General features: G+C 37.2%; 1 protein-coding gene across 4 annotated transcripts; it reads left to right on the forward strand.

Moving 5' to 3' along the window:
- The first annotated feature begins 12945 nt into the window (after positions 1–12945).
- On the forward strand, positions 12946–17303 carry ccdc74b (coiled-coil domain containing 74B). Of its 4 annotated transcripts, none has more exons than XM_076886424.1 (7): positions 12950–13475; positions 14123–14170; positions 14271–14385; positions 15188–15383; positions 15486–15586; positions 15685–15744; positions 15949–17303. In XM_076886424.1, exons 1-7 carry the CDS (start codon positions 13184–13186, stop codon positions 16073–16075), a joined length of 939 nt encoding a protein of 312 aa, XP_076742539.1. In that variant the 5' UTR covers positions 12950–13183; the 3' UTR covers positions 16076–17303. The 4 variants fall into 4 exon arrangements, with proteins under 4 accessions (XP_076742541.1, XP_076742540.1, XP_076742539.1 ...); XM_004538230.2 differs by having other exon boundaries at positions 12953–13475; positions 15185–15383; XM_076886426.1 differs by lacking the exon at positions 14123–14170 and having other exon boundaries at positions 12946–13475.
- The last annotated feature ends 273 nt before the right edge of the window (positions 17304–17576 follow it).

The raw sequence follows: 17576 nt of genomic DNA on the forward strand, positions 1-17576 counted from the left end.
TAGATATTGAAAAGATAAATACAAGTTGAATAGTTGAATGTCTTGTCTTCGTTTTAAAGTTTGAATGGTGGCTCTATGTGAACGTATGTTGAAGTAGTAAGAGTTTAAAAATGAGTAAGTTGAATGAGAATTTGAAGGGTCTCCCCATTGAAATACATGGGAAATTTTTGTTGAATAAAGTTGAATAAAATTAAAAATATAAATGTTAAAAATGAGAAAAATACAAGCAATCATGTCCAAAAGAATAGGAATCTAACGATGTTTGAATGGTTTTTCTAAGTTGAACGGTTTTGAAGGAGTAGGCTTTCAAAAAACGTACGGAATAGATAAAATATAATAATAAAGATTAGAAGAACAATACTGTGAATGCTTTTCAAGCATTCACACTAATAATAACTAGAAAGTGCATTTTCTGAAGAAACTGCAGTGTGAATGCTTGAATCTGAATGTATGCACTGAAATGAATTAATTGCTGAATTTTGAGTTAAAAATATTGAATGAAATTTTAAAAAAAAACAAAAAAAAACAACGAATTTAACCTGAAAACAAAGGTGCTGAACTGCTAAAAGCTGAAGGTTACACAGAAGAAGGAGTTGGAAAAAAGCTGAAAATGTTTTAAATGTAAATTAGAAAACCCTAAGAAATGAGAAAAGAACATTTAGAGTCAGAAAACATCTGAATGAATATTAAAAGTTCATATTCTTTGAATCACTGAATGAAGAAAATGTGATCCCTCCACTTTGATCCACACAGTTTAAAAAGTTTAAATGTCTGAGCTTTGAAAGACAAGATGTTGGAAAGAGAACAACGATGGCGACGTTTTGAGGGTAAAATGATGGCTTTAACACTGTGGACACAGCAGCAGTTGAAAGAGAAGTGTTTAAGATGAATCTTGGCAGAGTGGCAGGCAGAGCTCGTTAAGCAGGCAGGTGTGAGCCTGGTTGCTATAGTGACCGCACCCAATGGCTCCATACACACGACACAGACATGCACCTCACTTTTGCTGCTTAAAATGAACAGAAAAGTCAGGCCGAAACAAATCGTTCCCAAATGAAAAGTAAAAGTCGTATTGACAAAATTCTTTCACTGTGAGCGACAGCAATGTCTAGTCTACCAAATTCTCAGTTTTCATGTCTGTGGAGTTTATTATATGGACGTGGTGACAGTGGAAAGACACCATGCTCTTCTGATTTTCAAACGAACCTTCTGAGCCATTTTAACATTAGAGTCTATGGAAGAGTTGGAGGGAGGAGGCTGTGCATTGGTGACATTTATGAAAGAACCATAACACCTAGGACAATAGTAAACACATTGGATGAAAGAGGACAGCCATGGCTACGTTTTGAGGGTAAAATCACACCTGTAGAGCAAACGCTGCGGACACAGCAGCAGTTTTAAAAAAGATTTTAAGATTAATTTTTTTGCTCCTCTCACTCTAGCAGTTGAGCTGTCTCACTCTAGCCCCAACATTCCGTCCCATACACACCCATTATAAATTTTGAAACGGGTGAAAAAACATCATGAAACTTAAACTGGAACTGAAGAAAAAGTATAATAGATATTGAAAAGATAAATACAAGTTGAATAGTTGAATGTCTTGTCTTCGTTTTAAAGTTTGAATGGTGGCTCTATGTCAATGTATGTGGAAGTAGTAAGAGTTTAAAAATGAGTAAGTTGAATGAGAATTTGAAGGGTCTCCCCATTGAAATACATTATAAATTTTTGTTGAATAAAGTTGAATAAAATTAAAAATATAAATGTTAAAAATGAGAAAAATAGAAGCAGTCATGTCCAAAATAATAGGAATCTAACGATGTTTGAATGGTTTTTCTAAGTTGAACGGTTTTGAAGGAGTAGGCTTTCAAAAAACGTACGGAATAAGAAAATATAATAATAAAGATTAGAAGAACAATACTGTGAATGCTTTTCAAGCATTCACACTAATAAAGATTAGAATAACAATACTGTGAATGCTTTTCAAGCATTCACACTAACTAGAAAGTGCATTTTCTGAAGAAACTGCAGTGTGAATGCTTGAATCTGAATGTATGCACTGAAATGAATTAATTGCTGAATTTTAAGTTAAAAATGTTGAATGAGATGAAAAATACAGAAATTTGTACCCGGAAAAAAAAAAGTGCTGAACTGCTAAAAGCTGAAAACCACACAGAAGAAGTTGGAAAATAGCTGAAAATGTTTTAAATGTAAATTAGAAAACCCTAAGAAATGAGAAAAGAACATTTAGAGTCAGAAAACATCTGAAAGAATATTAAAAGGTCATATTCTTTGAATCACTGAATGAAGAAAATGTGATCCCTCCACTTGGACCCACACAGTTTAAAAAGTTTACATCTCTGAGCTTTGAAAGAGAAGATGTTGGAAAGAGAACAATAATGGCGACAATTTGAGGGTAAAATGATGGCTGTAACACTGTGGACACAGCAGCAGTTGAAAGAGAAGTGCTTAAGATGAATCTTGGTACAGTGGCAGGCAGAGCTCGTTAAGCAGGCAGGTGTGAGCCTGGTTGCTATAGTGACCGCACCCAATGGCTCCATACACACGTACACAGACATGCGCCTCACTTTTGCTGCTTAAAATGAACAGAAAAGTCAGGCCGAAACAAATCGTTCCCAAATGAAAAGTAAAAGTCGTATTGACAAAATTCTTTCACCGTGAGCGACAGCAGCTTCTAGTCTACTGAATTCTCAGTTTTCATGCCTGTGGAGTTTATTATATGGACGTGGTGACAGTGGAAAGACACCATGCTCTTCTGATTTTCAAACGAACCTTCTGAGCCATTTTAACATTAGAGTCTATGGAAGAGTTGGAGGGAGGAGGCTGTGCATTGGTGACATTTATGAAAGAACCATAACACCTAGTACAATAGTAAACACATTGGATGAAAGAGGACAGCCATGGCTACGTTTTGAGGGTAAAATCATACCTGTAGAGCAAACGCTGCGGACACAGCAGCAGTTTTAAAAAAGATTTTAAGATTAATTTTTTTGCTCCTCTCACTCTAGCAGTTGAGCTGCCTCACTCTAGCCCCAACATTCCGTCCCATACACACCCATTATAAACTCTGAAACGGGTGAAAAAACATCATGAAACTTAAACTGGAACTGAAGAAAAAGTATAATAGATATTGAAAAGATAAATACAAGTTGAATAGTTGAATGTCTTGTCTTCGTTTTAAAGTTTGAATGGTGGCTCTATGTGAACGTATGTGGAAGTAGTAGGAGTTTAAAAATGAGTAAGTTGAATGAGAATTTGAAGGGTCTCCCCATTGAAATACATGGGAAATTTTTGTTGAATAAAGTTGAATAAAATTAAAAATATAAATGTTAAAAATGAGAAAAGTAGAAGCAGTCATGTCCAAAAGAATAGGAATCTAATTGTGTTTGAATGGTTTTTCTAAGTTGAACGGTTTTGAAGGAGTAGGAGTACAAAAAACGTACGGAATAGATAAAATATAATAACTAGAAAGTGCACTTTCTGAAGAAACTGCAGTGTGAATGCTTGAATCTGAATGTATGCACTGAAATGAATTAATTGCTGAATTTTGAGTTAAAAATATTGAATGAGATTTAAAAAAAACAAAAAAAAAAAACGAATTTAACCTGAAAACAAAGGTGCTGAACTGCTAAAAGCTGAAGGTTACACAGAAGAAGGAGTTGGAAAAAAAACTGAAAATGTTTTAAATGTAAATTAGAAAACCCTAAGAAATGAGAAAAGAACATTTAGAGTCAGAAAACATCTGAATGAATATTAAAAGGTCATATTCTTTGAATCACTGAATGACTCAAATGTGATCCCTCCACTTTGATCCACACAGTTTAAAAAGTTTACATCTCTGAGCTTTGAAAGACAAGATGTTGGAAAGAGAACAATAATGGCGACAATTTGAGGGTAAAATGATGGCTGTAACACTGTGGACACAGCAGCAGTTGAAAGAGAAGTGTTTAAGATGAATTTTGGCAGAGTGGCAGAGAGAGCTCGTTAAGCAGGCAGGTGTGAGCCTGGTTGCTATAGTGACCGCACCCAATGGCTCCATACACACGGACACAGACATGCACCTCACTTTTGCTGCTTAAAATGAACAGAAAAGTCAGGCCGAAACAAATCGTTCCCAAATGAAAAGTAAAAGTCGTATTGACAAAATTCTTTCACTGTGAGCGACAGCAATGTCTAGTCTACCAAATTCTCAGTTTTCATGTCTGTGGAGTTTATTATATGGACGTGGTGACAGTGGAAAGACACCATGCTCTTCTGATTTTCAAACGAACCTTCTGAGCCATTTTAACATTAGAGTCTATGGAAGAGTTGGAGGGAGGAGGCTGTGCATTGGTGACATTTACGAAAGAACCATAACACCTAGTACAATAGTAAACACATTGGATGAAAGAGGACAGCCATGGCTACGTTTTGAGGGTAAAATCATACCTGTAGAGCAAACGCTGCGGACACAGCAGCAGTTTTAAAAAAGATTTTAAGATTATTTTTTTTGCTCCTCTCACTCTAGCAGTTGAGCTGCCTCACTCTAGCCCCAACATTCCGTCCCATACACACCCATTATAAACTCTGAAACGGGTGAAAAAACATCATGAAACTTAAACTGGAACTGAAGAAAAAGTATAATAGATATTGAAAAGATAAATACAAGTTGAATAGTTGAATGTCTTGTCTTCGTTTTAAAGTTTGAATGGTGGCTCTATGTGAACGTATGTTGAAGTAGTAAGAGTTTAAAAATGAGTAAGTTGAATGAGGATTTGAAGGGTCTCCCCATTGAAATACATTATAAATTTTTGTTGAATAAAGTTGAATAAAATTAAAAATATAAATGTTAAAAATGAGAAAAATAGAAGCAGTCATGTCCAAAAGAATAGGAATCTAACGGTGTTTGAATGGTTTTTCTAAGTTGAACGGTTTTGAAGGAGTTAGATGCCAAAAAACGTACGGAAGATGATATAATAATAAAGATTAGAAGAACAATACTGTGAATGCTTTTCAAGCATTCACACTAACTAGAAAGTGCATTTTCTGAAGAAACTGCAGTGTGAATGCTTGAATCTGAATGTATGGACTGAAATGAATTAATTGTTGAATTTTGAGTTAAAAATTTTGAATGAGATAAAAAAACAAAACAACAACCTGAATTTAACCTGAAAACAAAAGTGCTGAACTGCTAAAAGCTGAAGGTTACACAGAAGAAGAAGTTGGAAAAAAGCTGAAAATGTTTTAATTGTAAATTAGAAAAACCTAAGAAATGAGAAAAGAACATTTAGAGTCAGAAAACATCTGAAAGAATATTAAAAGGTCATATTCTTTGAATCACTGAATGACTAAAATGTGATCCCTCCACTTGGACCCACACAGTTTAAAAAGTTTACATCTCTGAGCTTTGAAAGACAAGATGTTGGAAAAAGAACAACGATGGCGACGTTTTGAGGGTAAAATGATGGCTGTGACACTGTGGACACAGCAGCAGTTGAAAGAGAAGTGTTTAAGATGAATCTTGGCAGAGTGGCAGGCAGAGGTCGTTAAGCAGGCAGGTGTGAGCCTGGTTGCTATAGTGACTGCACCCAATGGCTCCATACACACGTACACAGACATGCGCCTCACTTTTGCTGCTTAAAATGAACAGAAAAGTCAGGCCGAAACAAATCGTTCCCATATGAAAAGTAAAAGTCGTATTGACGAAATTCTTTCACCGTGAGCGACAGCAGCTTCTAGTCTACTGAATTCTCAGTTTTCATGCCTGTGGAGTTTATTATATGGACGTGGTGACAGTGGAAAGACACCATGCTCTTCTGATTTTCAAACGAACCTTCTGAGACATTTTAACATTAGAGTCTATGGAAGAGTTGGAGGGAGGAGGCTGTGCATTGGTGACATTTATGAAAGAACCATAACACCTAGGACAATAGTAAACACATTGGATGAAAGAGGACAGCCATGGCTACGTTTTGAGGGTAAAATCATACCTGTAGAGCAAACGCTGCAGACACAGCAGCAGTTTTAAAAAAGATTTTAAGATTAATTTTTTTGCTCCTCTCACTCTAGCAGTTGAGCTGCCTCACTCTAGCCCCAACATTCCGTCCCATACACACCCATTATAAACTCTGAAACGGGTGAAAAAACATCATGAAACTTAAACTGGAACTGAAGAAAAAGTATAATAGATATTGAAAAGATAAATACAAGTTGAATAGTTGAATGTCTTGTCTTCGTTTTAAAGTTTGAATGGTGGCTCTATGTCAACGTATGTGGAAGTAGTAGGAGTTTAAAAATGAGTAAGTTGAATGAGAATTTGAAGGGTCTCCCCATTGAAATACATGGGAAATTTTTGTTGAATAAAGTTGAATAAAATTAAAAATATAAATGTTAAAAATGAGAAAAGTAGAAGCAGTCATGTCCAAAAGAATAGGAATCTAATGGTGTTTGAATGGTTTTTCTAAGTTGAACGGTTTTGAAGGAGTAGGCTTTCAAAAAACGTACGGAAAAATAAAATATAATAATAACTAGAAAGTGCATTTTCTGAAGAAACTGCAGTGTGAATGCTTGAATCTGAATGTATGCACTGAAATGAATTAATTGCTGAATTTTGAGTTAAAAATTTTGAATGAGATAAAAAAACAAAAAAAAACAACCTGAATTTAACCTGAAAACAAAAGTGCTGAACTGCTAAAAGCTGAAGGTTACACAGAAGAAGAAGTTGGAAAAAAGCTGAAAATGTTTTAATTGTAAATTAGAAAAACCTAAGAAATGAGAAAAGAATATTTAGAGTCAGAAAACATCTGAAAGAATATTAAAAGGTCATATTCTTTGAATCACTGAATGACTAAAATGTGATCCCTCCACTTGGACCCACACAGTTTAAAAAGTTTACATCTCTGAGCTTTGAAAGACAAGATGTTGGAAAAAGAACAACGATGGCGAAGTTTTGAGGGTAAAATGATGGCTGTAACACTGTGGACACAGCAGCAGTTGAAAGAGAAGTGTTTCAGATGAATCTTGGCAGAGTGAGAGAGAGAGCTCGTTAAGCAGGCAGGTGTGAGCCTGGTTGCTATAGTGACTGCACCCAAGGGCTCCATACACACATACACAGACATGCACCTCACTTTTGCTGCTTAAAATGAACAGAAAAGTCAGGCCGAAACAAATCGCTCCCAAATGAAAAGTAAAAGTCGTATTGACGAAATTCTTTCACCGTGAGCGACAGCAATGTCTAGTCTACCTAATTCTCAGTTTTCATGTCTGTGGAGTTTATTATATGGACGTGGTGACAGTGGAAAGACACCATGCTCTTCTGATTTTCAAACGAACCTTCTGAGCCATTTTAACATTAGAGTCTATGGAAGAGTTGGAAGGAGGAGGCTGTGCATTGGTGACATTTATGAGAGAACCGTAACACCTAGGACAATAGTAAACACATTGGATGAAAGAGGACAGCCATGGCTACGTTTTGAGGGTAAAATCATACCTGTAGAGCAAACGCTGCGGACACAGCAGCAGTTTTAAAAAAGATTTTAAGATTAATTTTTTTGCTCCTCTCACTCTAGCAGTTGAGCTGCCTCACTCTAGCCCCAACATTCCGTCCCATACACACCCATTATAAACTCTGAAACGGCTGAAAAAACATCATGAAACTTAAACTGGAACTGAAGAAAAAGTATAATAGATATTGAAAAGATAAATACAAGTTGAATAGTTGAATGTCTTGTCTTCGTTTTAAAGTTTGAATGGTGGCTCTATGTCAATGTATGTGGAAGTAGTAAGAGTTTAAAAATGAGTAAGTTGAATGAGAATTTGAAGGGTCTCCCCATTGAAATACATGGGAAATTTTTGTTGAATAAAGTTGAATAAAATTAAAAATATAAATGTTAGAAATGAGAAAAATAGAAGCAGTCATGTCCAAAATAATAGGAATCTAACGGTGTTTGAATGGTTTTTCTAAGTTGAACGGTTTTGAAGGAGTTAGATGCCAAAAAACGTACGGAAGATGATATAATAATAAAGATTAGAAGAACAAAACTGTGAATGCTTTTCAAGCATTCACACTAACTAGAAAGTGCATTTTCTGAAGAAACTGCAGTGTGAATGCTTGAATCTGAATGTAAGCACTGAAATGAATTAATTGCTGAATTTTGAGTTAAAAATATTGAATGAGATAAAAAAAAAAAAACGAATTTAACCTGAAAACAAAGGTGCTGAACTGCTAAAAGCTGAAGGTTACACAGAAGAAGAAGTTGGAAAAAAACTGAAAATGTTTTAAATGTAAATTAGAAAACCCTAAGAACTGAGAAAAGAACATTTAGAGTCACAAAACATCTGAAAGAATATTAAAAGGTCCTATTCTTTGAATCACTGAATGACTAAAATCCCTCCACTTGGATCCACACAGTTTAAAAAATTGAAAAGTCTGAGCTTTGACAGACACAGTGTTGGAAAGAGAAGAACGATGGCGACGTTTTGAGGGTAAAATGATGGCTGTAACACTGTGGACACAGCAGCAGTTGAAAGAGAAGTGTTTAAGATGAATCTTGGCAGAGTGGCAGGCAGAGGTCGTTAAGCAGGCAGGTGTGAGCCTGGTTGCTATAGTGACTGCACCCAATGGCTCCATACACACGCACACAGACATGCACCTCACTTTTGCTGCTTAAAATGAACACAAAAGTCAGGCCGAAACAAATCGTTCCCAAATGAAAAGTAAAAGTCGTATTGACGAAATTCTTTCACCGTGAGCGACAGCAGCTTCTAGTCTACTGAATTCTCAGTTTTCATGCCTGTGGAGTTTATTATATGGACGTGGTGACAGTGGAAAGACACCATGCTCTTCTGATTTTCAAACCAACCTTCTGAGCCATTTTAACATTAGAGTCTATGGAAGAGTTGGAGGGAGGAGGCTGTGCATTGGTGACATTTATGAAAGAACCATAACACCTAGTACAATAGTAAACACATTGGATGAAAGAGGACAGCGATGGCTACGTTTTGAGGGTAAAATCATACCTGTAGAGCAAACGCTGCGGACACAGCAGCAGTTTTAAAAAAGATTTTAAGATTAATTTTTTTGCTCCTCTCACTCTAGCAGTTGAGCTGTCTCACTCTAGCCCCAACATTCCGTCCCATACACACCCATTATAAACTCTGAAACGGGTGAAAAAACATCATGAAACTTAAACTGGAACTGAAGAAAAAGTATAATAGATATTGAAAAGATAAATACAAGTTGAATAGTTGAATGTCTTGTCTTCGTTTTAAAGTTTGAATGGTGGCTCTATGTCAATGTATGTGGAAGTAGATACAGTTTAAAGAGGAGGAATTTGAATGAGAATTTGAAGGGTCTCCCCATTGAAATACATTATAAATTTTTGTTGAAAAAAGTTGAATAAAATTAAAAATATAAATGTTAGAAATGAGAAAAATAGAAGCAGTCATGTCCAAAATAATAGGAATCTAACGGTGTTTGAATGGTTTTTCTAAGTTGAACGGTTTTGAAGGAGTTAGATGCCAAAAAACGTACGGAAGATGATATAATAATAAAGATTAGAAGAACAATACTGTGAATGCTTTTCAAGCATTCACACTAACTAGAAAGTGCATTTTCTGAAGAAACTGCAGTGTGAATGCTTGAATCTGAATGTATGCACTGAAATGAATTAATTGCTGAATTTTGAGTTAAAAATATTGAATGAGATTAAAAAAAAAACCAAAAAAAAAAACCGAATTTAACCTGAAAACAAAAGTGCTGAACTGCTAAAAGCTGAAGGTTACACAGAAGAAGAAGTTGGAAAAAAGCTGAAAATGTTTTAATTGTAAATTAGAAAAACCTAAGAAATGAGAAGAGAACATTTAGAGTCAGAAAACATCTGAATGAATATTAAAAGGTCATATTCTTTGAATCACTGAATGACTAAAATGTGATCCCTCCACTTGGACCCACACAGTTTAAAAAGTTTACATCTCTGAGCTTTGAAAGACAAGATGTTGGAAAAAGAACAACGATGGCGACGTTTTGAGGGTAAAATGATGGCTTTAACACTGTGGACACAGCAGCAGTTGAAAGAGAAGTGTTTAAGATGAATTTTGGCAGAGTGGCAGGCAGAGCTCGTTAAGCAGGCAGGTGTGAGCCTGGTTGCTATAGTGACCGCACCCAATGGCTCCATACACACGCACACAGACATGCACCTCACTTTTGCTGCTTAAAATGAACAGAAAAGTCAGGCCGAAACAAATCGCTCCCAAATGAAAAGTAAAAGTCGTATTGACAAAATTCTTTCACCGTGAGCGACAGCAATGTCTAGTCTACCTAATTCTCAGTTTTCATGTCTGTGGAGTTTATTATATGGACGTGGTGACAGTGGAAAGACACCATGCTCTTCTGATTTTCAAACGAACCTTCTGAGCCATTTTAACATTAGAGTCTATGGAAGAGTTGGAGGGAGGAGGCTGTGCATTGGTGACATTTATGAAAGAACCACAACACCTAGTACAATAGTAAACACATTGGATGAAAGAGGACAGCCATGGCTACGTTTTGAGGGTAAAATCATACCTGTAGAGCAAACGCTGTGGACACAGCAGCAGTTTTAAAAAAGATTTTAAGATTAATTTTTTTGCTCCTCTCACTCTAGCAGTTGAGCTGCCTCACTCTAGCCCCAACATTCCGTCCCATACACACCCATTATAAACTCTGAAACGGGTGAAAAAACATCATGAAACTTAAACTGGAACTGAAGAAAAAGTATAATAGATATTGAAAAGATAAATACAAGTTGAATAGTTGAATGTCTTGTCTTCGTTTTAAAGTTTGAATGGTGGCTCTATGTCAATGTATGTGGAAGTAGTAAGAGTTTAAAAATGAGTAAGTTGAATGAGGATTTGAAGGGTCTCCCCATTGAAATACATTATAAATTTTTGTTGAATAAAGTTGAATAAAATTAAAAATATAAATGTTAAAAATATGAAAAATAGAAGCAGTGTTGTCCAAAAGAATAGGAATCTAACGGTGTTTGAATGGTTTTTCTAAGTTGAACGGTTTTGAAGTTATAGGATTACAAAAAACGTACGGAATAGATAAAATATAATAATAATAATAACTAGAAAGTGCATTTTCTGAAGAAACTGCAGTGTGAATGCTTGAATCTGAATGTATGGACTGAAATGAATTAATTGCTGAATTTTGAGTTAAAAATTTTGAATGAGATAAAAAAAAAAAAAACAACAACCTGAATTTAACCTGAAAACAACAGTGCTGAACTGCTAAAAGCTGAAGGTTACACAGAAGAAGAAGTTGGAAAAAAGCTGAAAATGTTTTAATTGTAAATTAGAAAAACCTAAGAAATGAGAAAAGAACATTTAGAGTCAGAAAACATCTGAAAGAATATTAAAAGGTCATATTCTTTGAATCACTGAATGACTAAAATGTGATCCCTCCACTTGGACCCACACAGTTTAAAAAGTTTACATCTCTGAGCTTTGAAAGACAAGATGTTGGAAAAAGAACAATGATGGCGACGTTTTGAGGGTAAAATGATGGCTTTAACACTGTGGACACAGCAGCAGTTGAAAGAGAAGTGTTTAAGATGAATTTTGGCAGAGTGGCAGGCAGAGCTCGTTAAGCAGGCAGGTGTGAGCCTGGTTGCTATAGTGACCGCACCCAAGGGCTCCATACACACGGACACAGACATGCACCTCACTTTTGCTGCTTAAAATGAACAGAAAAGTCAGGCCCAAACAAATCGCTCCCAAATGAAAAGTAAAAGTCGTATTGACAAAATTCTTTCACCGTGAGCGACAGCAATGTCTAGTCTACCTAATTCTCACTTTTCATGCCTGTGGAGCTTATTATATGGACGTGGTGACAGTGGAAAGACACCATGCTCTTCTGATTTTCAAACGAACCTTCTGAGCCATTTTAACATTAGAGTCTATGGAAGAGTTGGAGGGAGGAGGCTGTGCATTGGTGACATTTATGAAAGAACCATAACACCTAGGACAATAGTAAACACATTGGATGAAAGAGGACAGCCATGGCTACGTTTTGAGGGTAAAATCATACCTGTAGAGCAAACGCTGCGGACACAGCAGCAGTTTTAAAAAAGATTTTAAGATTATTTTTTTTGCTCCTCTCACTCTAGCAGTTGAGCTCTCTCACTCTAGCCCCAACATTCCGTCCCATACACACCCATTATAAACTCTGAAACGGGTGAAAAAACATCATGAAACTTAAACTGGAACTGAAGAAAAAGTATAATAGATATTGAAAAGATAAATACAAGTTGAATAGTTGAATGTCTTGTCTTCGTTTTAAAGTTTGAATGGTGGCTCTATGTGAACGTATGTTGAAGTAGTAAGAGTTTAAAAATGAGTAAGTTGAATGAGAATTTGAAGGGTCTCCCCATTGAAATACATGGGAAATTTTTGTTGAATAAAGTTGAATAAAATTAAAAATATAAATGTTAAAAATGAGAAAAATACGAGCAATCATGTCCAAAAGAATAGGAATCTAATGGTGTTTGAATGGTTTTTCTAAGTTGAACGGTTTTGAAGGAGTAGGCTTTCAAAAAACGTACGGAATAGATAATAATAAAATGGAATAATAAAGATTAGAAGAACAATACTGTGAATGCTTTTCAAGCATTCACACTAATAAAGATTAGAAGAACAATACTGTGAATGCTTTTCAAGCATTCACACTAATAATAAAGATTAGAATAACAATACTGTGAATGCTTTTCAAGCATTCACACTAATAATAAAGATTAGAATAACAATACTGTGAATGCTTTTCAAGCATTCACACTAATAAAGATTAGAAGAACAATACTGTGAATGCTTTTCAAGCATTCACACTAATAAAGATTCGAATAACAATACTGTGAATGCTTTTCAAGCATTCACACTAACTAGTTAAAATACATATTAGAAGAGGAAATAAGATAAAAGAAAGGATGCGCAGCTGGCCTGAAAGATCGACGTCAGGGCTGAAAAAGAAAAAAAAAGGAATCTTGGTTGTCACGGCAACGTTGTGTATGATCGAGCGAGTGCCAAATGAGCGTGAAAATAGTTATAAGTAGGAGTACCTATAGCTAACTTTTCTTCACTGGAAAACAATGGGAAGGGTGAAACAGCGAGCTATTTCAGTCAGGGGAGGCCTGAAGTACTAAAGCGGAGAGCGATGTCAAGTCATAACCTGCCACCGGTGCGCCATTTGCCACACTTGACCAGAGTAGGGCGGCTAGAGAAGCCTTGCTCGCTACGACGCTTACCGGCTAACCCTGAACAGCGGCTCCCGCTACCTGTTATCAAGCCAGCGGGCAGAGCAGCGGCAGAGACGTCCTGTCAGAGCGGCAGCACGGACCTCCGGGTTGCTTCACTGCAAAGAAACGTCCAGTTCCTACAAGAACAGCACAAGGAAACACTGAAGAAGCTCCACGCAGAGATAGAGAACCTCAGACGGGAGAATAAAGGTGAAGAAACAGTGCATTCATAACTCTTGTATGTGTAAGTTAATTATTTGTAAAAGCATAGAAGTCAGTGACAGCAGTCCTGCCATAGGTCTTTTTAAAAGCAGTAAAAGCAGAATGCTTTGTGGAATGAATGAAGTAAGCAAAAGTAAGTTTTCACATGCCTTTAATTAATGCTGTAATTTGGCCTTTCTGAGATTTTTTAATAGTGGATAGTTAGACAGATAGAGCACTCAATTATTCCCTGTGGGGAATTTTGAAGGGTTGTGGCATTCAAGAAACCACCCTATTTCATGGCTCACAAAGTCAAATAATTATCTAAAGAATTCACAGAGTCTGTGACTCCTGTCTCCTGACAAGGTGCGGCAAGACAAGGTCAGGCTAGGTATGGTGGACGCATGGCAACTCCAGGGTTTAGTTTTAATGATTTCTCAGTGGGAGGTGGGCAGATATCCGGTGTCACTTTGCAGAGCGAGCCGCATGCTGTTCCATATAACAACATGTCACCACCCACCAGGAGACTCCCCGGTCATTCGTCGTTGCATCCTTGCTGCAGCAAGGCCTGTTTTGACTCATGGGTTGCTTACTGGTTGTTTAAGCCCACCTGCAGTGTACAGTACATTAAAGTTCTGTTGTTATGGATGTTGCAGAGTTGAAGTATAAGGTGATAATGGAGCCTCCTAAGTCAAGTAGAAAAGGTAACATGTTTAAGCACATGTAATGACTTATTAGGTTTTCATTTAGGTGAATTTCAATGTGCCACCTAAACTTAATGTCTGATCCTTCTTCTTCTACGAGTTGCACACAGTCGACAAAACTGTAGACCACCCACTCAGGGCAGTCAAGCCCATACTGGACTGTACATGGAGGAGCCACTGCAGGACACGAGACTCTTGCAGGACCAGGCTCTCGGGTGAGTGGTGGGCCTTTTTCAGCTACTTATCTAGCTCAGTATTTACAAGGTGTGGTTATATTTCATAAATGATCTTAGCTCCCCCCCCCCCCCCCCCCTTTTTTTTTTTCAAAGCTATGCACACAAGAACTGATGGATAAATTAGATTCAGATGCAGTAATATGGATATGATGGCACAACAGCCATTCATTAATAACTTACTAAGCAGATACTCAGATAAGCTCAGATAACAGGCTACTGTAAGGCAACCATCAAAAGCAGGAGAACACTAATTCAAGCTCTGTGTTTTAATCACTTTACAGAAAAACAAGATGTCAGCTGTCTCATATTAGGTAGTGATGTAGGTGCACAAGTATTATAGTGCATGTTAAATTAACACTATAAAACAGCATGAGGATATGAACGTGAAGCATGTAAAGAAGCAAAAGCCAGTATGTAATTAGTTATTTGTTGGTCTGGTCTGCAGTCTGAGCCCTTTGATTTCTGGAATATGTGCCTTTTTACATGTCTATAAACTTCTTGACCTGTTAGTACCAGGTTGGCTTTTGATCTGGTGACTGTGGAGGCCATTTGAGTACAGGAATCCACTGTCAGGTTCAAGAAAGCAGTTTCAAATGATCTGAGCTTTGAGACATCATGAATTATCCTGCTGGAAGCAAAGTGGGCTAGTGAATTGAACCTAGTCCCCTGTCTGTGAGGGGGTGGGGGTGGGGGGAGTTAACAACCAGGTATTCTCAACCTAAACTGCCTTATACATGTTATACATCGCCCTCAATGACATTATCTCATTGACTTGCAGTAGCATTGGAGCAAGCACTGAAATTCTGGATTCAGCCAGGCAGGACCATGGCACGGAGGCCAATGGGCGCCTCATCACTTCACTGCAGCCTCTCCGAATTAACAGCAGTTCCTCCCAGCCCCCACGGGCCCCCACACTACAGGAGTGTGAGATCATCATCCGACAGCTATATAATGCTAACAGCTTACAGTCTCAGGAGGTAAGTGCCTGAAGGGCAACGCTTAGCTATTCAGTGTTTTAGTAGCTCTGTTTGTTGTGGCTTTTAAAATAGTTACTTAAAGTACAACCCTGTGTCATCTAGATCGTGCGTGTGAAAGCACTGCTCAGAGACATCGTTTCAAACAAGAAAATCACCCCAGAAAACTACATCATGGCTAAGGCCTACCTTTCAGATGGAACTCGGTGAAGTGGCATTATCATTTTCATCATCAGCGACATACAAAAGCCTTCAAAGCAGCAAAATTATGATAACAGTTTCTAATTTTCTTTGTGTGTTTCAGCGGGTCTTTAGAAGAAAACAAATTACCAAAACTTGGCCTTCAGTCATTCCCAGAAAAACAGTATGTAATTTTGTCTGATTTTGTATTCTGTCACAGTGCACAAAACAGATTCCTCAAAGCCCTGTTGTGCTAATTTTCACAAAACTTGGTTGCATAATAGCCCAGAGATGCCTTTTGCAAGAGAGATCGAGGTTTCTGAGTCAAAAAGAAAAAGAAGCCAAGCATGTTAGTCACCCAGAGTTAAATCCACATATCATTTCCCAGGTGTGGAACATCTCAGTCTGGGGTTGTCTTCCCTGCCCTCAAACAGAGCCTTGGCTACAACATTGCAGATAGACAGAAGAGGTCCCGTGCTGTGCAGAGAGACCGTTTGAGAAGGGCTGTTCAGTGACAGGAACACAAATACCAGAGCATATTTCTGTGGTATATAATGAAATAAAGCATTTCTGATTGATGATGTTTTATGATGTCATAAAGTTGAGCAGGATAGAGTGGTCGCAGCAGGAATCGCACAACACTTAGTCAATGACGGCCCAGTTGGATTACCTCTTCCAGTAAGCCTTGCCAGTGTGAAGCAGCATGCCGTACGGAAGCGCCTCCCTTAAGTGGAATGCAACCATCATTAACACACCTGTGTGCTTCCTGTCATGGCATGTCAAAATGTCTGCTGCTCGGGAAAAAAAACCCTATACAGACACGTCACGTTTATTGACAATTATTGCTCATAATGATGTGTAAGATGGACAGATAACACAAATAATGCTCTATAAGGCCTGGATTTTTTTAGTTTTTCTACATAGCAGAAGGACTGATTTCAGCTTTTCACTGGGAATTTTTTTTTTTCAACCATTGAGTTTCAGGACATTTGTGGCTTGTTGTCACTTCACAAAAAAGCAAGCATAAAAGCACACTTTGTTTTTCATAAAGCCACTTTTTTTTGTCATTCAGTGTGCTAAAGAGCAGTTTAATGATTTTTACTGGCCAAGCATTAGTATTTAATCATTTACAATTTGAGTTTAAGCATAAGGATGAAAGGGTATAAATGTCCTCTGCACAAGACAGTGCTGTTCTTTTAAATTTTTCCCTTTGCGCCTGACTCTTCGGGATACTGTTCCTTTTAGTGGACCAATCGTGTGGAGAGTTATTTGCATGCTGAGTGTCGTATTTGAGATATAATGACACAAAATAGGCAACAGGTGATCCTGCCTTAAATAAATGTCCTATTGTTATGTTAGCACTGGTTTCTAAGGTCATACACCACTGCAAACACTGGATTTGTCAGTTTAAGAGAAGTGAAATGTCACTTAGGTTTTGATCGCTGAAGATTTGCCAAAGTGCGCAGTTTACGGCGATAATTAGATATATTAAGAAATGTATTTAAAGCTTTGATTTCTTTGTTTATGTGGAGCATTACTTGTGTTTAATTAAGCCCAACTGCGGTCCTCTTTACATGGTTTATGAGTCATTTTGTGCTTCACAGGCTGCGATCCCTTTATTCCTTCTCTCTAGAAGAACCCTCACAGGCTCCTTTAGTTGCTGATTCATGCATAACATCTATATTGGACATGTATTTATAGTATAAACACTGCATAAAGTTGAAACAGAATAAAATAAACAAGCCGTGGTGTGCCTTTTTATTGAACTTGCTTGTCATATGAATGCTGCGCTGAAAACAAGGAAGTTAAAATAACCAAAAGGAGAATTGGCCACTCGACAGGCCTGGCTACAGCAACGTTGTCAGTTCTGCTAAATTAGGCCGTGGTCTTGTATTAACTCTTCACTAACTGAATGAAAAAATAATTAGTGAGAACAAAAAAGTTTAGAAAGTTAAGGTAAGACTATGAGCATGCAGTTGTCACAGGTAATGTTATGTGATATTGTAAGAAACAAGA

The sequence above is a fragment of the Maylandia zebra genome, linkage group LG7 (genome assembly GCF_041146795.1).
Source record: "Maylandia zebra isolate NMK-2024a linkage group LG7, Mzebra_GT3a, whole genome shotgun sequence".
NCBI lineage: Eukaryota > Metazoa > Chordata > Actinopteri > Cichliformes > Cichlidae > Maylandia > Maylandia zebra.